Genomic DNA, 26,109 nt, shown 5'->3' with positions numbered 1-26,109 from the left:
ATAACCAAGCATACTTTATTTGTTTTATAAATTAACCACCCAGAACACTGTATGTTTGTTAACATTAGCACCTCTGTGCATTGCTGAATTAGTTGGATTATATTTGAAGGAGCTTTGGATACTGAAACTACCCCAAACTAAATTTGAAAATGATATTTGACTAATGTAGGCATTTCAATTGATCTATTAAAGGTCTGCAGTAGGCCTACTGCCCACTGTGCCCAGGTGTGGATATTCTAAAGTTATTTAAAATAGGTGGATCATGTGGTGAATGTGTCAGCAGTCTCACAATTAGATTAACCTATACATAAGTGTATATTTATGCTGGGGAGAGAATAGAGCTGATAGAAACGTATGAATTACTTTATGGCATATTAGACGAATAATCCCATCTATAACTATTGTCAAGGTGCCTGGTAGCCAGTAGGGGTGATCATCCGTGTCTACAACCGCGTCGTCGTGTTTTTTTTTTTTTTTGCAGAAGTGCGGATGTGCATCGCACATTGACACGGAACAAGGCCGTCTGCTGTTTTGAAATGGATGTTTAGGTTTAGGAAATGAGAAGAATTATTAGCAGCAATGAATCCAGAGGAGCAGACGGTAACGTGGCTGATCTCACTAGGAGTACTCGGCTCACCTAAAAAGAACATAGCCGATCCGGAGGACTTTTTGAAAACATCTCTCAAGGATGGGGTCGTGTTGTGCAAGCTTATGGAGCGGCTTGTACCTGGGTTTGTCCCAAAGGTAAGTGGATCAATGTTAGTGAAAGTTATATAATCATGTGTTGCGTTTAGGCAACACATTTGCCATGAACATTTTAATGATCGACGCCCGTTCGTAGAGGGGAGGGGTTTGGTGAAAAGATACTAACTTTTTAATCATCTACATCTACATAACCGGCCTACGTTTCACAATGCCTCTCAATTTGAATAGGTTTGCATTGTGTGTGAGAATAAGGCGTAGCAGTAACGTGCAGTCGCACGTGGTGAAATATATATATATATTTTTATCGTGAAGACATGTTTCCTGGATGTACTTTGTAGCGAATACAAATGTTCCGCATTCTTGACATGTGAGATGTGCGAACAGTATAACACCGTCCTCCCTCAAAAATGGAATTCAGTGCATATTTGCGTCATAAGCAGAATAAATACATCTTTACGTCGATATTCACACATTGTTTAGAAGAAACCTAAGTGATATAAGCGTTTTTTATTTTATTTTTTTAACATCGAGTTTACTTTGCAGGCAAATTTGCTCTGAACAGAAGTTGAGCGATAAATAACTAATGGTCTAGAGATTCTATTGACCAGAAGGACACTCGTGCTGTTGATTGGCTAGTTGGTTGCCAGGCAACGCGAGCAACTAACTACAGTGGGGACGTTCGGCTCTAACATTAGGAAGCTTCACATCTTATCTAGAGGCCCTTGTCTAGGCCTGTCACCTAGATAGGAATGTTCCTTATTTGGGTATCTGTTTTGTCTAAAATCTTACATGAATGGAGACATCCTAGAGAGGTATTGGCGTCATATGAGATGCAGCTTGTGCCTCTGGTTTCCATGGTAAACATCTCGCGCACCTGTCAGTGTCCACTCCATTGTCCACTCCCAACACACACAAGTGGCCATCACCTGGCGACGGATGTTGATGGGCTTGCCTTATATTCTCATGTAGCCTATTTTATTTGGAAGAAGTTGAAGCTGGGTGAGGCTATTAGAAAGTTATTAAACCTTTAAAATGTTGTTTTGTCCAAACGAAATATGTTACATTGTCATATTCCACTTATGTCAGTGTGACACACACTTTTTTCAATTCAAATGAGCTTTATTGGCATGAGAAAACATACGTTTACATTGCCAAAGCAAGTTTCAAAACATAAACAGTTGAAAATGGGGAACATACAGTTGGAGGGGGTACACACAACAGAATAGCCATTATTTAGAATGCATTAAATATATACAAATTAACTGGCAACATTGTGCAGGTAATGTAAAACTCGGTCATTCATTGTACAATCTTGACAGCGTTATCATCCCTCCGCGTCAACGGTTGCCTGGCAACCGACATAACCAATCACAAGTGTGACCGTCCTTTCGGGCTATGGGGTCTGGGTTGACGGTATGCTCGTCACTTCCTCCAGAAAGCCTGTCTTCTCGGTGCGACCGCCCCCTTCTGTCAGTGCTCTAATGTATGCAATGAAGAAGACGCAGGAGGAATCCACACTTATTACTTGGTGAACTGTAGGTTACAACGCTCGGGACGATTACCATTCTAACTTGATGCCATTTTTCTTACTGTGTTAATACTGAAATAGCACCGGCATAGACCTTTTGGAGCGTTTGATGAGTATTATTTTGCCTAAGATGACTATCTGGCACAGTAAGCCGAGCTGTATGTTTATTATTTATTTCATTTCCCTGTGTTTGTTTAGTACTGTCAGGAGCCGAGAGCCGAAGCCGACTGCATTGCCAATATAAGAGAGTTTTTACGAGGATGCACGTCCTTGAAAGTAGAGGTAAGTTGTCTCAACTCGTCAAAACGATGAGTGTTTAATTCCATGATTACAAGTCGTGTGTTGATCTTGACTTTTTGACTTGAGCTGACCTTCTTATTCTGTTATTATCCATACAGATTATAAGCTTCTTAAAATTGACTGCCTGGCTACTTAGTTGAACACTCTTGCTGTGTTGTGTATGTTATGATCAGGCGCCCCCTCTCTCCCTCCCCGTCCAGTAGTGACATATGTTTCTGTCACACCTCCATGTGGAGTGGGCTAGTCTTCATAAACAGGCATGCTGTCAGTCAGTCAGTCACCCCCACCCAACAGACAGAAGGGGAACTGTTGGTCCGTATGACTAGTGCCTCTGTTTTCACAACAGCCCATAGCTTAGAGAATGTTATTAGCTCCCTTCTAGCACTCATTTTGGCTGCAGTAATAATTTGTTAGACTTATCTTTGTTGCGGCTTGTGAAAATCCTCACAGAGGCATATAGACAAGACATTCAAAGACATATATTTTAGATAGAGCTTTATGTCTCAAATTATGAGGGAGGGACTACTAAATTCAGTTCTGTTCTTTGTACCAGTATGCCTGTGGCTGCTGCACTGGACATTCACTCCACGAGCTTTATAAATAGACTCTTTTTTGGGGTCTTGAATCACATCATTTGGTTTCTCTAAATGGCTAATTGAGTCATCCAGGCTGGCCAGCTGCAAGTCGAGTGGTTCAGTAGTTCTGCCTGGTTGGCTGTTTAATGTTTGGGAGGTCCTTTTTATCCACCATCCATCCCCTAGTCCATAATTAGGCTTTTTTTTTGTGGCAGTGCAGTAGCTTGTGGGGCAGAAGGCCTTTGGAGAGGCACTACACGGTTTCATCCAGGGGTTTGCTGTGGCTCTGCACTCAGCCCTGCCCATCCTTTTGGTCAGTGATGTGATCATCATGGTTAGAAAACTTTTTTCCCTCCTCTCCTTTTAGCCACAGCCAAATTATGCACATAGTGCCTGTCCGTCATGTGACTGCACAAAGAAAGCAGTCATACCGCTTTCACTTCTGTGCTGGAAAGGGGAAGCAGCAGCAACGGTCTCAGCTTTTTGGACATGTCATAAATTATACAGGAGTATATCCTATATATATGAGTGTGCTGTGCTTGTTTTTATAGATAACTATAGAGTCGGTGAGGTACAGTAACAACACAGTGTGAGTCATTGCAACTGTAAGCCTCTGCCCACGGTCTAGAACATCTGTAGTGGCTGTTCCTAATCCAAGTTAATTATAGTAACGTTTTGGCCTGTTAAACCCATGGGTTGAGTTTGTTGATGGAATGGTTTTCCTCCTGCACGATGCTGACCAGTCACCATCACCATGATACCAAGTGTACAATACATAAACCATACTTTTGTCCATACTTTTCACACATTATTTGCCTTCACTTTGTTAATATGGTTATTTGGTACCCCCCCGCGATGACTTTTATACGAAGTATAAAAAGGACCCCCAAATTGATATGGATCTTGCGGCGAACCCCTATTTAAACATTTTGTGTCCCATAAGAGAATATTTGTGAAAATATTTTGGAAAAAGCAGATGTACATGTCATTGTTACAACATGTTTGCGATCTAACACTTTTACTTTTAAATGCTCAATTGTTCTGCATTTTGCTGGGGACCCCTTGGAACCCCCTGAAGGACCTCTTGGGGTCCCCGGACCCTACTTTCAGAACCACTGGCATTCAGAATGCATGAGTAATGCTTTACTACTCAAACTCAAATTTTAAGATGTTTTATTTAAAATGTGAAACCTTATCTACAGGCAGAAAGAGGATAGCTGTCTTTGAGACACAGTGAAGCAAGCTCTGTGTGTGTGTGTGTGGGGGGGGGGGGGGGGGGGGAGGCAGGTTGAGCAAGGGAGAGACACAGACAAGGTGTGTTTGCTTGTGCTTGTGCATCACATCGCAAATGAGTAGGAAACTGTTTTCATTGTTGAAGTTTGAAGAATATGGGTCATTCAACAGCTTTTATCTCTGGATTGTGTGTGTGTGTGTGTGTGTGTGTGTGTGTGTGTGTGTGTGTGTGTGTGTGTGTGTGTGTGTGTGTGTGTGTGTGTGTGTGTGTGTGTGTGTGTGTGTGTGTGTGTGTGTGTGTGTGTGTGTGTGTGTGTGTGTGTGTGTGTGTGTGTGTGTGTGTGTGTGTGTGTGTGTGTGTCAGTACGTGTGTGTCAGTACATCTGCTTCTGTTCTGGTTACAACATCACTGTTTGTACTATCAGTAGAAATAGTGAATTTCAACCGAATTGTCTTTGTCAGTGGCTGTCTGGCTGTGAGTGTGTGTCAGGTTTTTGGGGGGGACTGCAGTTGGATTTTAAGTTTGCTTTGCTTTTATTTTCCAGGGGTTTGAACCAGAGTGCTTGTACACTGGGGAGAATTTTGGCAAGGTCCTGACCACTTTGCTGGCTGTCAACTTTGCCACTCAAGGTAGGAGAAACAGTCTAGCGCTCTCTCTATCTATTTCTTGTCTCTCTCTCATTATGATCTCTCATTATCTGTCTGCAGCCCCGGGGCTCTCATTCTGAACGAGTCGGTCAGTCACGTTACCGGCAGAAAGGAATGCCGGAAAGATTATTTTTCTCCCAAGCTACGACTACAGCATTTTAATAGACTTCACTATACAGTACGATCTGTGTTTTAAATGCTTCAACCCCCTGCTGTCAGAGGTTGTAACCGCTTTAATAAACGAGCTGTGATCATTTCACAGACTTTAAACCTGAAACCTCTACTGCTGGCATTGTAGATTAAAGTTCTGCTCACTACCCTGTGTGTGTGTGTGTGTGTGTGCGTGCGTGCGCATGTCGAGGCATGCATGTGTGCGCATGGTCTTGTCATTTCTCACCGGCTGGCTTGGCTCTGGGAACCCCTGTGAATTTAAACGGCGTGTGGTGCTCAAGGCCAGCTGGCGTGTTAGTGTGTGTTGGTGTCACGCTGTTTTCCATGTTTACACACGGTCAATAATAGAGCATCCAGTGTCCGCACAATTCATATCCAGTTAGTAGTACCCTATGCTTGGGCATTTACAGTACGATTTCATGTTAGTTAACGGCTTTAAGGTTATGACAAGGCAAAGTTTTTACACAATTAAGTCAAAGTGAAACATCACCGATTATCATCAGGCATACATTCCGTATGCTCGATAACGTGAAACAACGTGCTTGCCTTGGCGTCATTGTTACTTGACGTTAACATTTCACAGAGAAACACACAGAGGCATAGGTTATTTCTTTGCCACCCTGGACCCTGTATTATTGTCTCCACCAAGCCAAAGACAATGTTTTCACCCCTGTCAGTCCACATGTCTGTCCGTCTGTGAGCAGCTAATCTCTGGCGCCTTTGGACCGCTCACAGCATGGAACTTTGTATGCATTGCACACGCCTTGGAGGCCAAGGAAAAACCTCTGCCCAAAATGTTTTTTTTTGCCACCAGGAGACTGATTTTTGATACACATTTTTTACATTACTCCTACAGATTTTTTCCCCTACAGCCAAACGTCATTCAAATCGGTACACATTATCTCTTTACCATGTGATCATGGCAGATCTGTCAGACCTTTCCGATTCATATTCCATATTGGCTAAGATTGGTGTCCAAAGTTTGCAGGAGGGGCCCGTTTTGAACAAAATGCCTCAAATCATGAACGCAGCGTCTGATTTCTGAGAAACTTTGCATGCACATTCCCATTTTAACTGGCCTTTGTTGTTCTGCATGTTCCCCGTCAGAAACATCATAGTACGGTGTAGCGCAATGAGAGCAGTTGAGACACTTTGGCAGTGTTGTGGGTGGACATTAAATACAAATAGCTGATATCTGTCCCCCTCCTGTTCTTACCTCACAGTAGCAATATATCAGCACCATCCAGCAGAACCTAGGAAATTAATCAACATCCTTCTAGTCATAACGCAGCCCGCTCCACCTTCAGGCTTGTCACTGTATGTTTGATATACTGCTATAGATGACACGTTATTATGCATTTCCTTCGTCTAAAAAATAATAAAACAATAAATGCATGTTCTATTTGCATAATGTGTTTCCTAAATTTCTATGCCGTTGTAAAATAACTGTCACTTTCTAATGTAGGCAGCCTAGCCTATATCTTTTAAGTCTGTGTGAAGTCAAGGTTGCATTCCACTGCTTGTGAAGTGGACCCACATGGTCTCTGCTTTGTATGCAAGTCTAATATAGCTGCAGATGTCCTGAAGCTGTTCTACCGGCTCCTGAAGTGTTTCCAAATGAAGTGGCCCCAGGTTAAAGTCGGCTAATTTGATCACTGACAATGATGGGCCTCTGTGTGTGTGACTGTGTGTTTTACTCGTGATACTCTGGCAGGATCATCTTCGTTATCGCTCGTCTGTGTGTGTGACTTAGGGGTGGGACGTTAAGCGATATTATCGTATATTGTGATAAAATTAAAAAACACTTTGAGATTTTATTTATCGTGATATCACCCTCCATCATGCACTGGGATAAATTCACCTTTTATTTGCTGAGCTTATAATATACATACATGATAGTCTTTTTTTCACTCTATATCAAATGTCTTTGCCAAAAAATAGCCGATCTACAAGCTCATAACGTGTCGCGACCCGCGACGCGTTATGAGCTTGTAGATCGGCTATTTGTTGGCAAATGTTCCTCCCAGGATAATGGACTGTGATTATCGCGATATCGTAAATCACGATTTATTTTGTCACAATAATCGTGATATGAAATTTTCATATCGTCCCATCCCTAGTGTGACTATAATGTGTTTGTGTGCATGTATTCGACTCTGCGAGAAAATGCTGTCATGCTTTTACAGTTGAAACGCTATATGCACGTCTGTGTGCGTTTTCAATTGCAGCTGCAGAAACCTGCATTGGCCACGGAGCTGGCAGAAAGTGGCTTGTTTGGGATCCTCTGGGGAGTAGCGATGTGGAACCATTGAGCTTTCCTAGCAGAGCATGCAGGCAAACGCAGCCCTGTGTGCCTACTGTGTCCTTGACTGCATTGTAAAAGTGGTCATTGATTCCCTACTAGTTTTTGGTCTCGGACTGTGTCCAGTTAGTCGTACCTTCCAGATGGTAGGGTGGCTCACGCAGCTGTACCCTTTTCAGTTGCAGGCTTGCAGCAGCTGTTTAGCGTGGTGAAGGGTAAAATCCTGATGTTTACATTCTGGTCTGTCTGAATATTATGACAGATTAGTAATTTAATTTTTCAGACATTTAACTAGGAGGCCATCTCGAATAACATATTTTGGGATGTCTCTTTGTTTGTGGAAATACCCTTCTCTGTAACTGAAAACGATACTGAAGGGTGATACACTGATAAAAATGTACTGGTAAAATGTCTTTGTTTAATGGTCCAGTTCAGATTATAGGCAAAGTTGTTGAGCCGTCTTAATTTGCATGTAAATGTTGGACAACAGATTGACGGTTACTGTAATTTTTTATATAGTCCTCCTGTAAATAGCATTACCGTGTTCATATACGTACTGTATAAGGCGCTGTACTGAGCGTCATGTCTGAGTGAGTGTGTTCAGCTTAGGGTTTGCGAATGAGTGCTGGTAACAAATATTGAACCATCAGTCATTCCATTTGCAAACCTGCCATTGCAGCACCTGGCCCTATACCTATATACATAGTACTTAGTTTACTTACAGTACATACAGCGCCCCCCTCTGCTGCAATGGCCGAGTGTTGGCACGGATATTGGTACAGCAGATTTCATGTCAATTTTCTGATGAATGAGTGTTTCCTCACAGAGCCACTGAACAGCACTGAACAGAGGCGTAGGGTTGAGTGAGTTTCTTAAACAGAGCCATTTCAAGTAGTTGGTCCTTTTTTATAGCCCTCTGCTTTAGGTTTGTGGCACATCATTTAATTTTACGCAATTTGTCATTTTATGGGCATTTGACCAGTGGTCCTTGGTATTCTACTTCTAGCCCTCGCCTGGCACAGAGCAGTATTCAGTGGATGTTAGATGATGCGTTATTTAATGTTTTTGTCATGCTGTCTAGGTTGGTGCTTCTCAAAGTGGTGTCCGACCCCTTGGGGGGGTTCCGGGTGGGTCACCACCAAAAGTAGTTAATATACAGTAGATAGCATCACACAATCATTTTGGTGTATGAATGTGTGTGTGAAAATCATTGTAAAGTGCCTTGGATAAAGGTGCTATATACTGTGTTAGATGATGCGATTTTTGTGTGTGTGTGTGTGTGTGTGTGTGTGTGTGTGTGTGTGTGTGTGTGTGTGTGTGTGTGTGTGTGTGTGTGTGTGTGTGTGTGTGTGTGTGTGTGTGTGTGTGTGTGTGTGTGTGTGTGTGTGTGTGTGTGTGTGTGTGTGTGTGTGTGTGTGTGTGTGTGTGTGTGTGTGTGTGTGTGTGTCAGCCCCTAATGCTCCCACTGTCCCTGGGGCTGAGCAGAACAGCAGCTCATCCGCAGATGAATGGCCATCAAGCTGTCGTCCTCGTAAAACATTATGCAACTGCTTCAAATCTTGTGTGTGTACAGCAGTGGTTCTCAAAGTGGGGTCCGGGTTCCTTGGGTGGGTTCCAGGGGGTCCCCCAGCATAATAAGTTAACATAGCATCACAGTCATTTTAACCACTTTTACCATATTTTACACTGTTCAAAAATAAATAAATATATTTTGTAGATGGGGGTCCACCTTGACGTGAAACCGTTTGAGAACCCTTGCTGTGTACAGTACATGTGTCTCTGTCTCATAGTAGCAGTCAGTGATTCACAAGCCAAATATCATTGTGTGTGTGTCTCCACAGATTGTGGTGCTGAGAGATCATGTCCGCAGTCCGGTGCCTCATCTCCTAGTCACTCCACCTCCTCACACACACCATCCTCTGCCAAATCCAAAGGCTCTCTGCGCAGACAATCTAAGCCAGCGGTACGTTCTCTCACACAAACAGTACATGCACATTTAATGTCTTTCTGTCGGTCTGTGCTTCTGTCACTCCACTAGGTTTGATGTTGCCCAATTGAACTAATCGATTTAATAGATTATAAAAAAATAATCATACATTTTATAAAATACTTTTCGAGTGATCTATAGGCTAACCGCTAAGAAAATAAATCAATAATTGCAGTGCTTTTTAGCATTGAATAGTTTTTTGGCTTTGCACTCTATTACAGTACATGATGCTGTTGTTTGTTGACAAGGGTTCACGCCATTCTCTCTGATCTTTGAGACTTTGAGAGTTACTCTGGATAAGTAACTAAAATAAGCCTTGCCGAGCCATGAGGCCCCATAGGGCAGGAGCCCTCCCCCTGTTTCTGTAGCGTGAGGCAGCTTGACGTACAAGTACACCCCCTGGACATGACGCTAGTATGTCGCAGGGAACCCCTATCCAACCCTTGATGCTGAGTGCCAAGCAGGGAGGCACTGGGTCCCATTTTTCAGAGTCTTTGGTTTGACCCGGCCGGGGATCGAACCCCGACCTCCCAGTCTCAGGGTGGACACTCTAACCACAAGGCCACTGAGCTGGATAAGGGCCCTCATTAAAGTCGCCCTCTGTTCCCTCTCTGCCCGACAGGAGATGTCTGAGAACGGCAGTGGTGGTGGCGGGCAGGTGGTGGTGAAGGCACGCTTCAACTTCAAGCAGAACAACGAAGACGAGCTGTCGTTCAACAAGGCCGACCTGATCGTGGTGACGCGGCAGGAGGAGGGAGGCTGGTGGGAGGGCTCGATCGGTGGCAAGACCGGCTGGTTCCCCAGCAACTATGTCCGCGAGATCAAGCCCTGCGGTGAGTGCTGCATTAAGGGTGCTGACACTTGTCATTTCATTTTCATTCAAGTGTGACCGCTTTAGACCTCTACATCACGGTTTCACGGGCCACGTCTAATTTCTTTTTTGGGTCTTGAGCTAAAACATTTGGGAAGTACTGCTCTACATAACTTGGGTGCTTCCGTATTCCATTATATTACTGACCATTGTGTTCGTATCTGTGCCTGACAACTCTTCCGTCGGTTGTAAATTCTTCACTCGGGACGTTTTGCTTTCCACAGTAATATGGTTGATCTAGAACAGTGATAATCATACGTTCGTAGTATCGATTGATGCATTTATATTGTCTATTATGTGCTGTCAATAATCTTGTTCCTCTCTTGGCCCTGCAGATAAACCAGTGTCTCCCAAAGGAACTCAGCTCACCAAGAACTACTACAGTGTGGTGAGTAGGCATTACGCAGGACAGTTATAATGGAGCTCTTATTTATAGATGCCAACATTATGTAACCTTTTTTATGAATAATATGTAACTAGACCGGTGGCCGTTGGGCAGAATAGTCACCATTGACTTCCAGTTTTGCAATACCCGTTGTATACCTACATTATATTGAGATCTCTTATCTCTGTCTGTCTGGCTCTACTTTATGCCCATATATGGTGTTCCGTGTCCAGGCCAGTCTGTGACATCGGTACTGACTTCAGAGTACAGACAGACATCAGACAGACAGACATTCGGTAAATGAATAGTTACAGTAGATAGATTAGATAGTTAGATGTTGTCCAATCTGCATGGAGTAGAGTACAGTATGTTAATACAATATAACTTTTACAATTCATGGGTTGCATTTGTACTGTAGTCCTACACCGGCCATGTTGAGGACCAACACAGGTGTTCTGATTGGCGTAGAACATTAGTTTTATGCCAATCAGACAAATTTAAACACCTGTGCTAGTATTCAACATGGCTGTTTATGACTACAAATGCAACCCATGAATTGGGGAGGTTGTATTTTGACTCCTTGCTCTTCCATTGGGACATTTAGATCATGTCAAAGGTCATGTCTCACCTGGACACAGGATCTGACATGAATTTAGATCTAATAGAAGATTCAATTTATCCCCCAAGCAGCTCTTGCGTAGGAAACCGGGTTCAAATCCAGGGTAGAAGAGGATAGTTACATAGTGCTGCTTTAACTTGTCACTCAATGGTCAGCCTGTTATTTTTAGACCCTGTGTTTTTAAAAGCATTAAACAATTATTGATACCTTTTCCTAGGTGGTACAGGACATCTTGGACCATGAACGGGAGTTCGTCAAAGAGCTTCAGACGGTGCTGAATTGTTACCTACGACCCCTGCAAGCCAGCGACAAGTAAGGGTCACGTGACAAGGAGGAGACGCAGAGTCCTCATTGCGCAAATGATATATTTGCTACAGTAAAAATGTTAACGCGTGCATCACTTTATGTTGTACATACAGTTGTGCTTTGTCAGTAGTCTTACATTAAGCATTTAATGTCGGGTTGTGTCGCTTAGCCACATGCCAAATCACTGCAGACCTCATACTTGACAATAAAGCGATTATATGATTTGAATAAATGACGGCAGCTCTGTGGCTAGCAATCAGCTTGTTTGGTCTTGCTTTGTGTGCAGGCTGAGCAGTGCAGACAGCAGCAGTCTGTGTGGGAACCTAGAGGAGATCCTCACCTTCCAACAGGGCCTGTGCACGGCGCTGGAAGAATGCACCAAGTATGTCCAGTTGAACCTGCACCTTCTGTTCATATGCATGTTGTTTAAAGGGGTGGTGCCATAGTTTTGTACTTTTTCTGTTTTGTATATGTGTCTATGAAGTTAACATTATTCTAATAATAGGCTACCGGGTGGGGTTATAATGTGCAGAGTTGTCTTCCCAGTGTATTTGTATCATCATCCCCTCCCCTTTTACCTAATGAACTGGTGGGTGTGGCCACATAAAAACAGATTTTTAACTCTTTCTGTACACTTTTTTTGAAAGAATCTTCCTCCTAGTATAATCATAATACCTGATCATCATGTTTTAGGGCAGAAAATAATCATGGCACTGCATCTTTAACGTCCTGACCAACGGGAATGTTCACAGACCCCTTGTGGTTACTGAGCAAATGAAAATTGGCATTGAGCATTTCAGTCGGATATGATTCCAAGCTTCTACATTCTAACGAACCAAATGCAGATTGAATCACAGCAGAGTCGAGACTTTACTGTTCAAGTCATTTTCATTCTCTACTACACCGCTTCCCAAACAATGGGTCGGGACACATTTGTGGGTTGCGGACTGTTTTTTATTTTTTCGTGGGTCACGAGACGATTACAAATCCCCCTATTTTTTTGTTTTGTTTTACAAATTATTATTTCAAAAGAGTTTCAAAATGTTTTACAGTTTAATATACATAAAAACTAATTCTAACATTTTTTCAAAAGCATATAAATAAAAAAAAAATAAAAAAAATTAAACATAAATTCAACAAATGTAACTTTTAAGAAAAAGTGAAAATCGCAACGTGTTGCGAAGCAGCGCATTGTTAGCTTGTAGATTGGATATTTTCACTTGGAAGATTTCTCTTTTGGGTCTCGAGCTCAAAAGATTGGAAAACACTGCTCTACTCCATATGTTGTATCCTTTTACTCATTCTCTTGACACTGCCCCCCTACTTATCTGTGTGTGTGTGTTTCTCTTTCTCTCTACGTCTCTCTCTCTCTGTGTGTATGGTATTTCAGAGTTCCAGAAGGCCTGCAACGTGTGGCAGGATGCTATCTAAACCTCATCTGTCAGATCCGAACTCTGTACCTATCGTACTGCTCCAACCACCCCTCAGCCGTCTGCATCCTCACTGATCACAGGTCAGCCCTCGTACAGTCAGGATATGTCACACATCTGTATTGTTTGCGGTTAGATAATATTTATTTTTGCTTTGTTACGATGGGACAAAAGCGGTGGGATGAAATACAACACAGGCCCTTGAGCTGGGAGTTGAATAAATCCACAATGTTGTTGACGGCCATAGCTCGCCCCAGTCTTACGTTTCCCTGAGCAAGACTTATCCGCTCACTGCTTCCCGGGCATAATAGTTAAGATGGATAAACTCACAGGACAAATGTCATGTTCTGTGTGCTAATGCACAGTGACAACAAGGAATGGAAATTACATTATAAATTGTTTATTATTATGTTGAGACCTTAAGTAGTTGTCTGATGATGACGAGCCAGTGATGCTCGAAACGTCACTTCCAAGTTCCAAATGGTGGAAACTACCGGTAATACATTTAAACTTTAAAGCATGATTCGTGTACGGATAGATTTTTTTGGGATTGTGACTACTGCCTGGCACCGGTAACTTTTGTGTTTGTTTCTGTGACATTAACTTAGTTGACCCACTGAGTCACCCTGAGTATCTAATTGCGACCGTAGGTCACAGTTTACTGTCAGAACCGTCAAAGCATGGGGCAGCATAGCTCAGGGGTAGAGAAACCGTTATTAGAGCACAAAGTTTTCCCAGTTCGAATCCGGGCTCCCCCTGAGTTAATGTCGAAGAGTCCTTGGGCAAGACTCTGAACCCCTAATTGCTCCCGGTGAGTAGGTTGGTTGGTGCCTTGCATGGTTTCCTCCGCCACCGGTGTATGAATGTGTGTGAATGGGTGAATGTAATGCACAATCTATGTAAAGCGCTTTGGATGAAAGCGCTATATAAATGCACCATTTACCATTTTGTCCGTAGACGTCTGGGTAACGCCTGACACTGTGGTTCCCCTGACACATCACTGTGACATCACAGATTACATCACAGATGCCAGATACTCAGAGCAGTGATCTCCATATATGGGCGTAAACAGGTGACATCACAGTGATGTCAGATACTCAGAACAGGGATTTCCATATATGGGCATAAAAGGGATTCTCATTCTGTTAGGGATCTCCATATATGGGCATACAAGGGATCGTATCCCAGATGATGCCCTGTTAGGAGAACCACACTAGCAGAATCCATATATGGCCAAGACAGAGGAAACATAGCAAGCAGATTGAGCTAATCTGATAAGGCTCTCCCCTTTATCACACACTACAGCCATGCACTGTTGAGTCAAAGAAACAGTTAGCAGTTGAATTCCTAAAGATTTTCACAAAAATATGGATGGTATTGGAAACGGGTGTCAGTGTATAGGTGGATTTGTTCAGAGTGATTTCCTGGATTAGAGGACTTTCTCAGCCTATAAATGACCACAAAATCCTAAAATTCAAGAACCAAGAAAAGAAATAAAACTAAAATTATAAAAAAAAGTGCAATGGCAGCAATGAATTTGGACAATGTGACAAGTTGACAACATGTAGGACGGACAGAATATAGCCCCATTGGACTTTTGAAAATGGCATTGGTGTTGGTGTTGTAACCTCTTGGATTGGAACACAGCAGATGAGCAAGAGGAGCTTTTCCCAAGTTCTTGCTTTCCTGAAGACATTATTGTAGTTTAGTGGCTAGTACTTATGAAGACTACGGAAGACCACTGAAGGATATTGGATCTTTTCGATTTCCCTATTCCATTGGATGAATGAACAGTTCTATGGAGGATTATTATACAGACCTTGAATCTGAGGTCAAGAGGTGGTAAGGGGGGATTTGCCATCCCCACCACACAGACTGAATTGCTTTTGTTTCTTTTTTGGATATTTAAGTGGAATTATCAATAGTGCCTGGACAAGAGCTCCCTTTAGTTGAACCTTTTTGAGGACTTATTATTTAATTTTGAGTAAGTGAACACTTTCTTATTTGAAGCTTTATTTGTTTATTTATTTATTTAATTTAATTTAATTCATTAATTTCAGCTAATGCTATTTTTCTAATTACCTTTGATTTATTCTATATTGACCCACCACCTCCCTCATTTATTCGCTATAACGAATGCTTCTGTTTATATAGATGCAACCGTTATAGTGTAGTTCTTCATTAAGCCACTAGGTGACAGGCTTTCTCTCTGTAAATGCCAAGTAGCAACTTAAGCTAAACTTTTATTACAGAAGAATAGAGGCAGGCCTTCAGTAAGAGATGCTTAAATTCCATACACATGTGGATTTTGCCACGGGAGAATTGTGCAAAAAAAGATTTGTTTCCGCATTGGGTTGTCTACATGGAATTGAGATAGAAAGAAAAACGCAAATGCAAATCTGTACTCTGTTTCTCATATAAACTATGGCAAATGTCTGGGGAATCAGGGTGGGCACATACCTGTAGGCCCTTTTACACATGTAGCACACAAGAGGAGGTTTTCCATTTCATATGCCTTCTCACATAATCAGGGCTGTGCAATGCGACTTGGTACTTTTATGGAGGTAGAGCAGCGGCTTTTTTGGAGTTCCCGGTTCAATCCCCAGCTCCTCCTGGCTGCATGTCAAAGTGCATCTTGTTTGCATGTTATTTTTCACTTCACAAAACGTTCTTGCATTAGTAAATAATAGATATACAAATACTTCACTTCAGGCGCTTCTCCAGCGTGATTTTAGATAAACCAAAGTGCTTTGCTTCTGTTGAAAATGGCAGATCTGCAAGCTTCTACCAAAAATGGCAGATCTACAAGCTGTAGCGCATCAAGAGCTCGTAAGTTGGCTATTTTCAGTGTGCAACACCCACGCACAACTAGATACAACTCTGGCTTTAGTGTCGAGTGATGTGATATATAGGTCTCAGTAATAGGGAAACAAAGTAAAAGGCCACGGTTAGGGCTGTCACGATATGACATTTTACATGACGATTAATTGTCACTCAAATAATTGGCGATTAACGATTTAATTGTGTTTTTGTCGTTGATAATTACATTTCTGTTTGGCTTTTAGGCTTTGAAGTTGCATATGGTAGATATGACACATAACCTAAATATACAAATACATTACTGACATATTTGACAACTTACTACTTAAAAAATAACATTGATAGTGGAAATAGCCGATCTACAAGCTCACGACGCGTCGCGATGCGACGCGTTGTGAGCTTGTAGATCTGCTATTTCCACTATTTCTGAAATTTTTCAACATTCACAATTATGACGATTATGACAAAATAATTGCGATAATGTCAAATAATCACGATTAGACGATTATGTAATAATTGTGACAGCCCTAGCCACGGTGCCAATGTGATCTCTGTTAGTATTGCAGTGGCAGTTTGTCAGTTGTCAGGGTAAATAGTGTTGCTACAGTTTAAAAATGCAACTCCACACACAGGAAGCTGCCTGTTGACAGGATATGTATTGTTGTGGTTAACGTTGACAGGCAGATCTGATTCTCACATTAAGCTTGTGTTCATCTTTTGTGTGCAGAAAGGAGCCTTTCTCTTTACATTACGTTCTGGCAAATGATACATGTCGGTGCAACTAAAGCAGGGGTGGTTAACTTTGATGATGGAGAGGGCCACTATATTTCCACCTTCACCTCAGAGGGCCACATTGCGTATTGCTACGTCCTATTTTGTCATTCTAGTAACTCATACAAAAGAAGAAAAAATAGCCGATCTACAAGCTCAAAACGCATCGTGCTGCGATGCGTTTTGAGCTTGTAGATCGGCTATTTTTGCTTCTTTTGAATTGGAATCTGGAATTATTTTTTGTCATTTTTTAAATGGAATCCTGAAATGTAACATTTTGAGTTAATTTCAAACGCATGTGTTATATACTCATGTAATCTTTATGAACCTAAATACAAATATACTAATATAGACTGACGGAATTAAAACAGGTCATGTTTGGGAATTGTAACAGCTGAAAGCAACAATATATTAGTATTCCGGTATTAACCTGTGGGCCGCATTAAGTGAAGGTGGGGGCCGCCAGTTGCCCAATGCCCATCATCCATGTATGAATTAAAGGCTGTGTTTGACGATGCAGATCATGGAAACTGAAATATGGGCAATCAATACATAGTAAAATACAGTGTTAAGTACCACGTTCAACCTGGCTCCCTACATTGGCCATGTCAAAATAGGCGAACGGTTTTCTATTTCATATTCTAAAACCTTTTCAGGGTTAAATGAACACTATGGACCTATTTAAAATCAACAAAATATGGTAATTGAGCGCGACTAAAATTAAACTGCCCTACTCACTCGTTTTGGTGTACTGTAAACTTCCTTCCTGTATATCATTACCTCTTCCTCTACCTCCTCTCATGCACTTGTGGTGACCTAATTGTCCCATAGCGAGGTAAAGCCATAAAAGTGTTACAAACAACTGTTTCCCACACTAATTTAGGAGAAGGGGAACTAAGGGTAGGGTTCAGACAGATAAAAGTTAAGGTGACATACATTATTTTGTTCTCAAACTCCAATCCTTGTACGGGTATGTTCATACAATACATTTTAACACAACTGTGGTGGTTGAAGTTTGTCCACCTGCTCTTCTATTGAGAAATGTTTATCCTCTGGTCTGATAAGAGGTATTGCATGCAACTCCCAAGTGTCAACTCAACTAAAATGTTATTTACAGAGCACATTCTAAAATGCCCCAACGTGCTATACAACACAGCAAGAGAAAAACAATGACACAGCAAAATATAAAACAAATACATGCAGCAATTGAATACAAGTTAAAATATGCACTGCAGAAAACGGTGAGGCGGAATCTATGGTCTTGGGGTGCCAGACTTAGCTGTGCTCAAAAGCAATATGTCTTCAATAATGATTAGAAAATGTCTAGGGAGTGTAATAGCTCCTCAGCTCAAACAGGCTTTCCCCGTCTCAACTCAGCAGTTATCAGATCGGATCTGCCATGTACGAATTCCCGGGTAGTACATTCAATATTATGGAATGCAGCTTTGTGGTCTAGTCAAATACAAGTCTAGTCAAATACAAGTCAAATAGGGCTAAACTAATACTCTAAAATAGCTAAACTAATACTCTGATTTTACTCAAGAGTCACAGTATTTGACAGCTTAGACCTATCAAGCCAATCCCAGTATCAGTGTTATTTTTGCAGTGTTACTGGATTAACGGTGGAGGTGCCTTTACTCGTTTACGGCAAGTAACAGGAACACCAGTTTGCTCAAGCGACTCAAAAATACAGTGCACATTCTCACATTAACGTGACGCACACTCCTCACGAACATGACGAGAGGACAGTGCCCACAAGTCAATGAGACAAAGTATCCATTATACTTAGACCTAGTTGGTCGCCTCTCAATATGCTACTCGCATGTATGTGGCTTTACTGTGATGAATTACCACAAGTAACATGAACACCAGTGTACTCAAGAGACTTTTCCAAACACGGGCTAACAAGCATTACATGTGTGCTTGTGTGTGAACAGCGAGGAGCTGGACAAGTTCATGGAGAGCCAGGGAGCCAGTGTTCCGGGGATCCTGACACTGACAACAAGTCTAAGCAAACCCTTCATGAGGCTGGACAAATACCCCACTCTGCTGCAGGAGCTGGAGAGACACGTGGAGGTGTGCATCCCCTTCTCCTCTGGATTCTTATTACCGCTAGTTGTTGCTGCTGAACATATAGAAGTCATATAGGCCAGTGGTTCCCAAACCTTTTAGCTCAAGACCCAAAAGAGAAATTGGAGATCTACAAGCTCACATTTTGCTTCACGCCACGTTGAGTCATTGAATATTATCATTGAATATTATTATTATTATTATTATTATTTTACAACATTTTTTCTTTTTTGGGAATGTTTTTTTTTTTTTTGTGTTTTGAAATAGTAATAATTAAAAACAAAAAATAGGAAACAAAAAATGAAGAGACCCATAAAAATGGGTCCTGACCCACTGTTTGGGAACCAGTGATATAGGCTGTAACGTATAAAATTTGAGCTAACGCATTGTCTTGTTTATGTGCGCTTGTCTGCAGGAGGCCCACCCAGACTACACTGACATTTTAAAGGCGACGGCAGCATTCAAGAACCTTGTGGTAGGTCTGATACCACACTCTGAACCAGCTCTGTGCATTTCTTTCTATTTTGGGGGCATTTTCAAGGCTTTATTTGATAGTCACAGTGCAGAGAGACCGGAAATGGCAGGAGAGAGAGATGATGAAATGACGTGCAGCAAGAGATGATGAAATGACATGCAGCAAGGGCAATTTGAACCTGGCCCGGCTGTGCAAGGACTGAGCTTTTAACTCTTTGATGTCTCTGGAGGCCCACGACGCGTTGACGTGTTTACTGTATTTACAGTATTAACTTTGAATCTCACCGTTTGGTTGGGGCTGCGCCTGGATGTAGCCCATTAGCCGCTAGTTGCTTCGAGTCGACGCTGAGAGCATCGCGCGGCCGTTTTTCTCCGTATACTCCAATGCATTTCCCCATCTTTAACGCCCTTTATCTATGATGTTTGTTTTATGGCTAAAACTGTGGCGTGGTGCGGCAAAATGTCCAAATTTTGATCGGCAATGAACAGCTATGATCAACACTGGCCCATACAGTAAGTTACACAATAACATCCTGTCTGCGCTCATGTGACCAAGTGACGTCATGACGCATGCATTGACGCAGCAGGGCCGGATTCAATACAATGGTGGTGGGCCTGGGCAGCAAGAGTGGATAAATGGGGCAATCCAGGGGCACCCGATGTGTTAATGGCATGCACTCTACCAGGTGAGCCACCAGGGTGCCCCAGCACTGTGAATTGTTCTTCATTATCAGCAGCAGCACATCACTGACCTTGGTCAAGTTAATTATGTCAATCTCCAGGTATGGCATTAAAATGTAAGTGGTTAAAATGTAGTAATTATCTGAGAGCAAGAGAGAGAGAGATGTTAATTTATATATTTATTTACAGTATATTGTGATTTATATGTTGTCTTTGTAAAAGTAGAAAACGTTATCTAATTGAACCGTAACAGCATGTTGCACGGTTCCCTCGAGAGTTGCTCTCACGTGACCAGTAAAGTGTTTCGAGCATAGATTGACTGATAAAACACCCACACTCAATCTAGTCTCAAGTGAGGAATGAGCTCAGAAAACTACCTTCTAATTGGGTTTTTATTATTATAATATGGTCTTTGCGGTTAACGCTTCACACTTTCATACGGCCTGGCTGGAAAACCTTTCATGAATCAATCTATTAGCCTGTTTCTCTCTTTGTCCTTGGTGATTTATGTAGTTCCAATTGTGGGTGTGATTAAATGGCAGCAGCCTGGAACAATCAGGTTTCAAAAAGAAAACCTATACTGACCTTGGAACCCCAGACACTCACCTATAATGTTCCTGTAGTGAATCATCTGCTTAAGTTCCTACAGTGCACACAGTAGGGTGGAACATGACATTGTTGCATTGTTTAAGGGGAATCCCCCACCTGGTACCTGAGCGATGTTCTGTCTAACAATAGCATGTTTCAGCTTTCTCATATATTTCTGAGTGCAATGTAAAGTCAAAAAGAAAAAGAAAAGAAAGGAAAGAAAGCCGAATTGGAAGCATTCACAAACTGCACATGATGACATCTAGTAACTTCCTAAACATTAGCTACAGTAGCTACAGTACAGCTTGTACAGGGAAGCTGCAATGTTAGTAGAACCTGAACTTAACCTCTTTGAGCTCAATATTGAAATGGCAAATAAAGTCTATTCATGTGTTCAGTGCCTAGAAAACTTGTTTTGATGTCTGTATATCTATCGCAGTTCATATTAGGTTATCCAAGCTACAAGCTAGCCATCTTCTATATCTTGATGAGAGCCGGTCACCTTCTAGAGGTGTGTCTGTGTGTAAGAATGGTGCATTCTTACATTATGTTGCATTGGCCGGACACAAAAACAACAACCCAAGTTTGTCATTGAAATATAATGGAAATTGGAAATTAGTTTTGAATCGGGGAACCATGCTTTCTGTTCCACAACAACAGCCTCAATTTGTGATTTTAAGGGGAGACCTTGAAATGTAAAAGTTTGAGAAACACTGGTGTAGTGTATCAACAGTTACTCCATGTGTGCTTCTGTCTGTGTGTGTGTATGTGCACAGACTCAGTGCCAGGACCTGAGGAAGCGAAAGAACCTGGAGCTTCAGATCTTGTCAGAGCCGGTGAGGGGATGGGAGGGAGACGGCATGAAGAGCCTGGGCCTGGTGTCCTACATGTCCCAGGTCCACATGCAGAACGGAGCCTCTGAGGTGAGTCATTTTATGTTTGGTTGCGCTCGGGTGTTGCTCTCTGAAAATTGTAGATCTACAATAACTATGGCATGCGTTGCGAGCAAAAGCTTTTGGAAGTCAAGATCGCCAATGACGTCTCTGACGTCCTTTCAGTTTTCACTAGATAGCGTCCTCGCTAACATATGAGTCAACATTTGACACTCAGTGACGCATTGAAACACAAAATGATGTGATCGCAAACATAAATCCCCGATTCACTTCCAGGTTATTGGATTTGGAAAAAATCGCTTTTCTCTGATTTCCTGTTACTTCCTTGATTTTTGGTAGAAACGGGGTATATTCAATGGCCATTGTCTAGAGAACGGTGGAGTTCGGTCTCTAGATTTTCTTTTCTTTCTGTTTTCCAACGATCGGGGGCTCCATCAGACTGAAGATAAATATTCTGTGACTAGTTATTAGTTGAAAGAACGCTTTTAGCTGGCAGTGACTGAATTATTTATGTATTTATTATGGTAGTGAATGAGTTAACAGTTAGATTGGCTTCTTAGAATGCAACAGCATTACATGATGTGTAGAAATTAATGTAATCAAATTTGGGCATAGTTTTACAATTTAGGCATTTACAGTAACAGAGGTTCTCATTTAGACTGGTGTCCGTGAGCATGTCTGTGCTCTCCCAACTTGCTCGCCAATCATCTAGGAGCGTGCAAAGAGGCTTTCGTACGTTCTGCTTTGCCAAATGAAAATAGTGACTTTTATATTACTAAAAACTGCTTCATTACAACAATGTTGGTCTAACTTTGACAGCTGCAACAAATAGCGTTATACATGTAAGGACTGTACACATATTATCAGGAAGTTTGTGTTACGTTTCCTGCCTGTTGAAGTGCATTTGCATCAGGCGTGACGTTATTATTTTGAGTGTTGCAACATTCAACATCGATTTGCCAGAGAAGCTTGCCGCTTACAAAATGAAACTGAGAAGTATACAGGGAAGACATCTTACCACATTGAGTGGTCTAGACTAGGCTTCTAAGCTTAATGTATTTCCGGTTTCACTGCAATGTGGTGGTCTTTAAAGTGTGACTGGTTTTACCCATCTCTTCACTATTTTGTTGTGTGTTTGTGGATTTGAGTTAGCATATTGCTACTGTAACCGCAGCTCCAGGTTTTGCTAATATATGCATGACAAACACAGCCGTCAGGCAAAACCAGACAAAGGTTCAGCTGTGGCCCAACTTGTCCTCAATGACACACACATTCTGGCAGGTCCAAGCTTCATGAAATTGGCCAAGTTACAGTTCATAGATCATGAATAAAATGCAGATTGTTCCAATTATTTGAACAACCGGCCACCTGCATGCCATTCCAGCGGCATGCATGAAAGTGCCATGCGAGTGTGCGTGGTACTCAAAACGTTTTCCCAAGATTGGCAGATCTGCAAATAGCCTTGTGGTGAGGATGTCCTTTAAGCCCAGTCCACATCAATGCAAATAGTGGCAAATTGCAACGGTCTGGACTGACCAGTTGCAGAACAGTGCCATTTGGAGATAATGGTTTCAAGGGGTTTCATTGGTGTGTGTACTGGCCTGTACCTCTTTAATTTAGCTTACTAATACTAATGGTGTGTGTGCTTAAGTGTTTTCGTTACTGACATACTGTAAGCCACATTTTTGGACTGCTGTCATATGGATATTGAACCAACTCAATGTCCCCAAATGTTAGCAAAACCAACTTAGCGTGTGTGTTCATGTGACCGTGTCCTACAGGAAAAAGAGGAGCGCTACTTGATGCTTTTCCCCAATGTGCTGGTGATGCTGTCTGCCAGTCCCAGGATGAGTGGCTTCATCTATCAGGTGAGACAATGCCCTAGAATTTAGCCTGTTTTATAAAACACTAATATATTTTGGAAAAGTAAAATAAATGTTAAGAACCATAACAGACTATCCTCCTATCAATAAACCCTTCTTGTTTTGTATACTGTGTGTGTATATATCACCAATTCCATTTACAATTTAACCTAGACTATATTATAGTTGAGTTTATTATAGTTGATATAGAATCAGGCTGGTCAATATATAGAAAATGTACCTATATCGAGGTATCAACATGCGAGGTATACATATCGACGAAGAAGGCTTGAAATGAAGGTATTGGTGTATGTGTCAAATTGATTAACAGACACACTATACATGCATGTAGCACATACATAAAAGCAGTCCATCTGTAACCAGGTGTGGTTATTTCAATAAAATCATTGTTGGAAAATGAAAATAAGGCATTTCATTTCTTTATTCTATGTGTACTGTGCAATGTGCATGCATGGGTACGCTATTCATGATCTGGGTTAGGCAGGCAGTGGACCTAAAGCAGAAAAACATTAAAAACTATATAATGCCATTGTTTTTACAAATATCGTGAGTAATATCGATATCGAAGGTTTTCCTAATATCGCCCAGACTTGGTATAGAATATTATTTCATTATATTCAGGAAAGTCGAGCTCCACCGCTGGTGTCTCCTCAGTTTCACCTCATATCCTGAAGCAATTACAAGATCTGAGTGTCTTATTTCCATGTCACGTCTCACATTTCTTCTCTTTTCATTGTGCGTTTCCTCAGGGAAGACTGCCTTTGACAGGTGCCACTGTAACCAGGCAAGCAGAGGACGTGGAGAACTGCCACTATGCCTATGACATCACAGGTTTGACTTTGCCTCATACACTGAAGTAGACCTGAGAAATTCCTCTTTTGATGAGTTGGAAGTGTTAGGAAATTTGATTGATACTGATGACATTACTGAGATTGTGACTAGATAAACACGGAAAGTGACAACCGCAAGCACAGGACCAAAGGCAATTTTTTATTGTGTTGCTTTGAACTCTCTCCCCCCATTAATTCATGACTTCACGTTTACTGAGATAACTCATACTGGTGTTATTTCAGCAATGAGTAATTGAGTATCAATGACTACGGTCATTCTGGCCTCGTTATTTAAAGCTACTTAACTCTTGCTCATAATTTCCAACATTTTCAGATTGTGTGCTCACGTGAGGAGGTGGCATGTTGGGCGACACATTTATGATTTTGACCTTGTGGTAACTCTTACACATCGAGTCAGGGCTGATTCCTGCCTTATTCTTACCTCTTGTCTCTGCTCCGACCAGACGGCAGACGGCTCTTGTCTTGCATATCATCCATTTACAACATTGGATTCACAAATCTTTGTATGGCTAGATTGGCTACAGCAGAGGGGGCTCATTGTAGAGATACAGGCCGCATACAAAGCAGTCAACAATGATCCAGTGTTTCCGCATTCACGTTGGCACGATTATATTAATAACATAGCTGTAAATCTGTTCAGGAAGCATTATGAGTGCCAAATATAATGTGTACAATTCCCACAACCCCGACTTGAAATTCAGGCCGTGTTGAGTGTAAATGTCTGGTCTAGTGTTGGTTTCCCTGAGGAATAATAATGTAAAGTGTAGTTGGCACTGTCAGTCAAATTAGTCAGCATTGAGTCGTATATGGATGCAAAGACCCAGTGAAAAGTGTGTAGGAGGAATGGAAAGTGAGTAGGACGGTGAGCTAGCGTTGAAGTAAGCATGTGTGTGCGTTTCGCAGGAACCATGATCGACCGTATCACAGTGTTCTGCAGTAACCCCCAGGAGTTACAGGAGTGGATGGAACATCTTCAGCCATTTACCAAAGGAGGCAGCCCTGTGGGCACCATCTTAAAGGTTAGGAGACAAAACGTAACACAGTCATTCACAAACAGTGTACCTTGAGATTTTGTGATGACCGCACATTATTGTTGCAACATGCAGCTGTATACAACTGTACCAACTGCCCGGGTAGCTCAGTCGGTAGAGCTCTCGCCTTTGGACCACAAGGTCATGGGTTCGATTCCGGGCACCGCCAACTCGGCGTATGAGTAGCATGGCTTGGCAAGCTGTGCGGCAAGTACTGGGAGCTGATGGTAGGTGTGGCGCTCCACCTCAGCAGTCCATCTCCCAGGGGTCTAGCGCATTGTAACGGGGACAGACTCCCGCGTGTTACCAGCTGATACCGACAATAAGCCACTCCCAACCTACTTTGTACAAAAAGTTATGAATTATCTATTAATTTACTAGATCAGTAATTTGTGTGCACTCATTTCCCATTACAGAGGAAAATTCTATACACTTGTATGGTTCTAGAATTCTATTCTATTCCCTAAACAAATAATGTACGTTTATAATATATATTTTAGAGCCTATTTAGCAAGGATACAGTTGTGCCATGAGATTTTAATTTGCCCTTTTGTGTGCCTTGGAAAACTCACTGCTGCATCAAACAAGTGAAGAACTGTGAACTTTGACATGGTTAAGTGTGAGGAGGCTTTTCACAGATTTCACACTCTGCAGTGTCAAAACAGTGGGCTGATGATTAACGCACACTTCTCATCGTGTGTGTGTGTGTGTGTGTGTGTGTGTGTGTGTGTGTGTGTGTGTGTGTGTGTGTGTGTGTGTGTGTGTGTGTGTGTGTGTGTGTGTGTGTGTGTGTGCATGCAGCCTGCGGAGGGCAAGCCTCTGAGCATGGTTGGTGCCCCCTCTCACCTGTCCCACCTGGGCAGCTTCAGCGCTGGGAGCCGCGGCCCCCTGGAGCCACCCAAGATCAGCAAGCCTTGGTCCCTCAGCTGCCTGCGTCCCGCACCTCCCCTCAAACCATCTGCTGCACTGGGATACAAAGAGGTACGG

General features: G+C 42.1%; 1 protein-coding gene across 2 annotated transcripts in view; it reads left to right on the top strand.

The window, feature by feature from the left end:
* Positions 1-579: 579 nt before the first annotated feature.
* The window catches only part of arhgef6 (Rac/Cdc42 guanine nucleotide exchange factor (GEF) 6), a gene marked incomplete at its 5' end in the record, with an annotated part of 35,663 nt that continues 10,133 nt past the window's right edge, over positions 580-26,109 (top strand). For both annotated transcript variants that reach the window (XM_080745819.1, XM_080745818.1), the window contains 16 exons: positions 580-744; positions 2,432-2,515; positions 4,887-4,971; positions 9,304-9,425; positions 10,072-10,282; positions 10,656-10,708; positions 11,542-11,636; positions 11,917-12,012; positions 13,021-13,143; positions 18,589-18,727; positions 19,137-19,196; positions 21,241-21,387; positions 23,139-23,225; positions 23,990-24,071; positions 24,995-25,110; positions 25,924-26,103. In XM_080745819.1, coding sequence (XP_080601945.1) covers positions 580-744; positions 2,432-2,515; positions 4,887-4,971; positions 9,304-9,425; positions 10,072-10,282; positions 10,656-10,708; positions 11,542-11,636; positions 11,917-12,012; positions 13,021-13,143; positions 18,589-18,727; positions 19,137-19,196; positions 21,241-21,387; positions 23,139-23,225; positions 23,990-24,071; positions 24,995-25,110; positions 25,924-26,103 — 1,845 coding nt within the window. The remainder of the gene's footprint in view (positions 745-2,431; positions 2,516-4,886; positions 4,972-9,303; positions 9,426-10,071; positions 10,283-10,655; positions 10,709-11,541; positions 11,637-11,916; positions 12,013-13,020; positions 13,144-18,588; positions 18,728-19,136; positions 19,197-21,240; positions 21,388-23,138; positions 23,226-23,989; positions 24,072-24,994; positions 25,111-25,923; positions 26,104-26,109) is intronic.

The sequence above is a fragment of the Nannobrachium achirus genome (genome assembly GCF_963921795.1).
Source record: "Nannobrachium achirus genome assembly, chromosome: 17".
NCBI classification, from domain to species: domain Eukaryota; kingdom Metazoa; phylum Chordata; class Actinopteri; order Myctophiformes; family Myctophidae; genus Nannobrachium; species Nannobrachium achirus.
The sequence above is the reverse complement of the archived record's forward strand: the minus strand, read 5'-3'. Positions and strand labels throughout refer to the sequence as shown.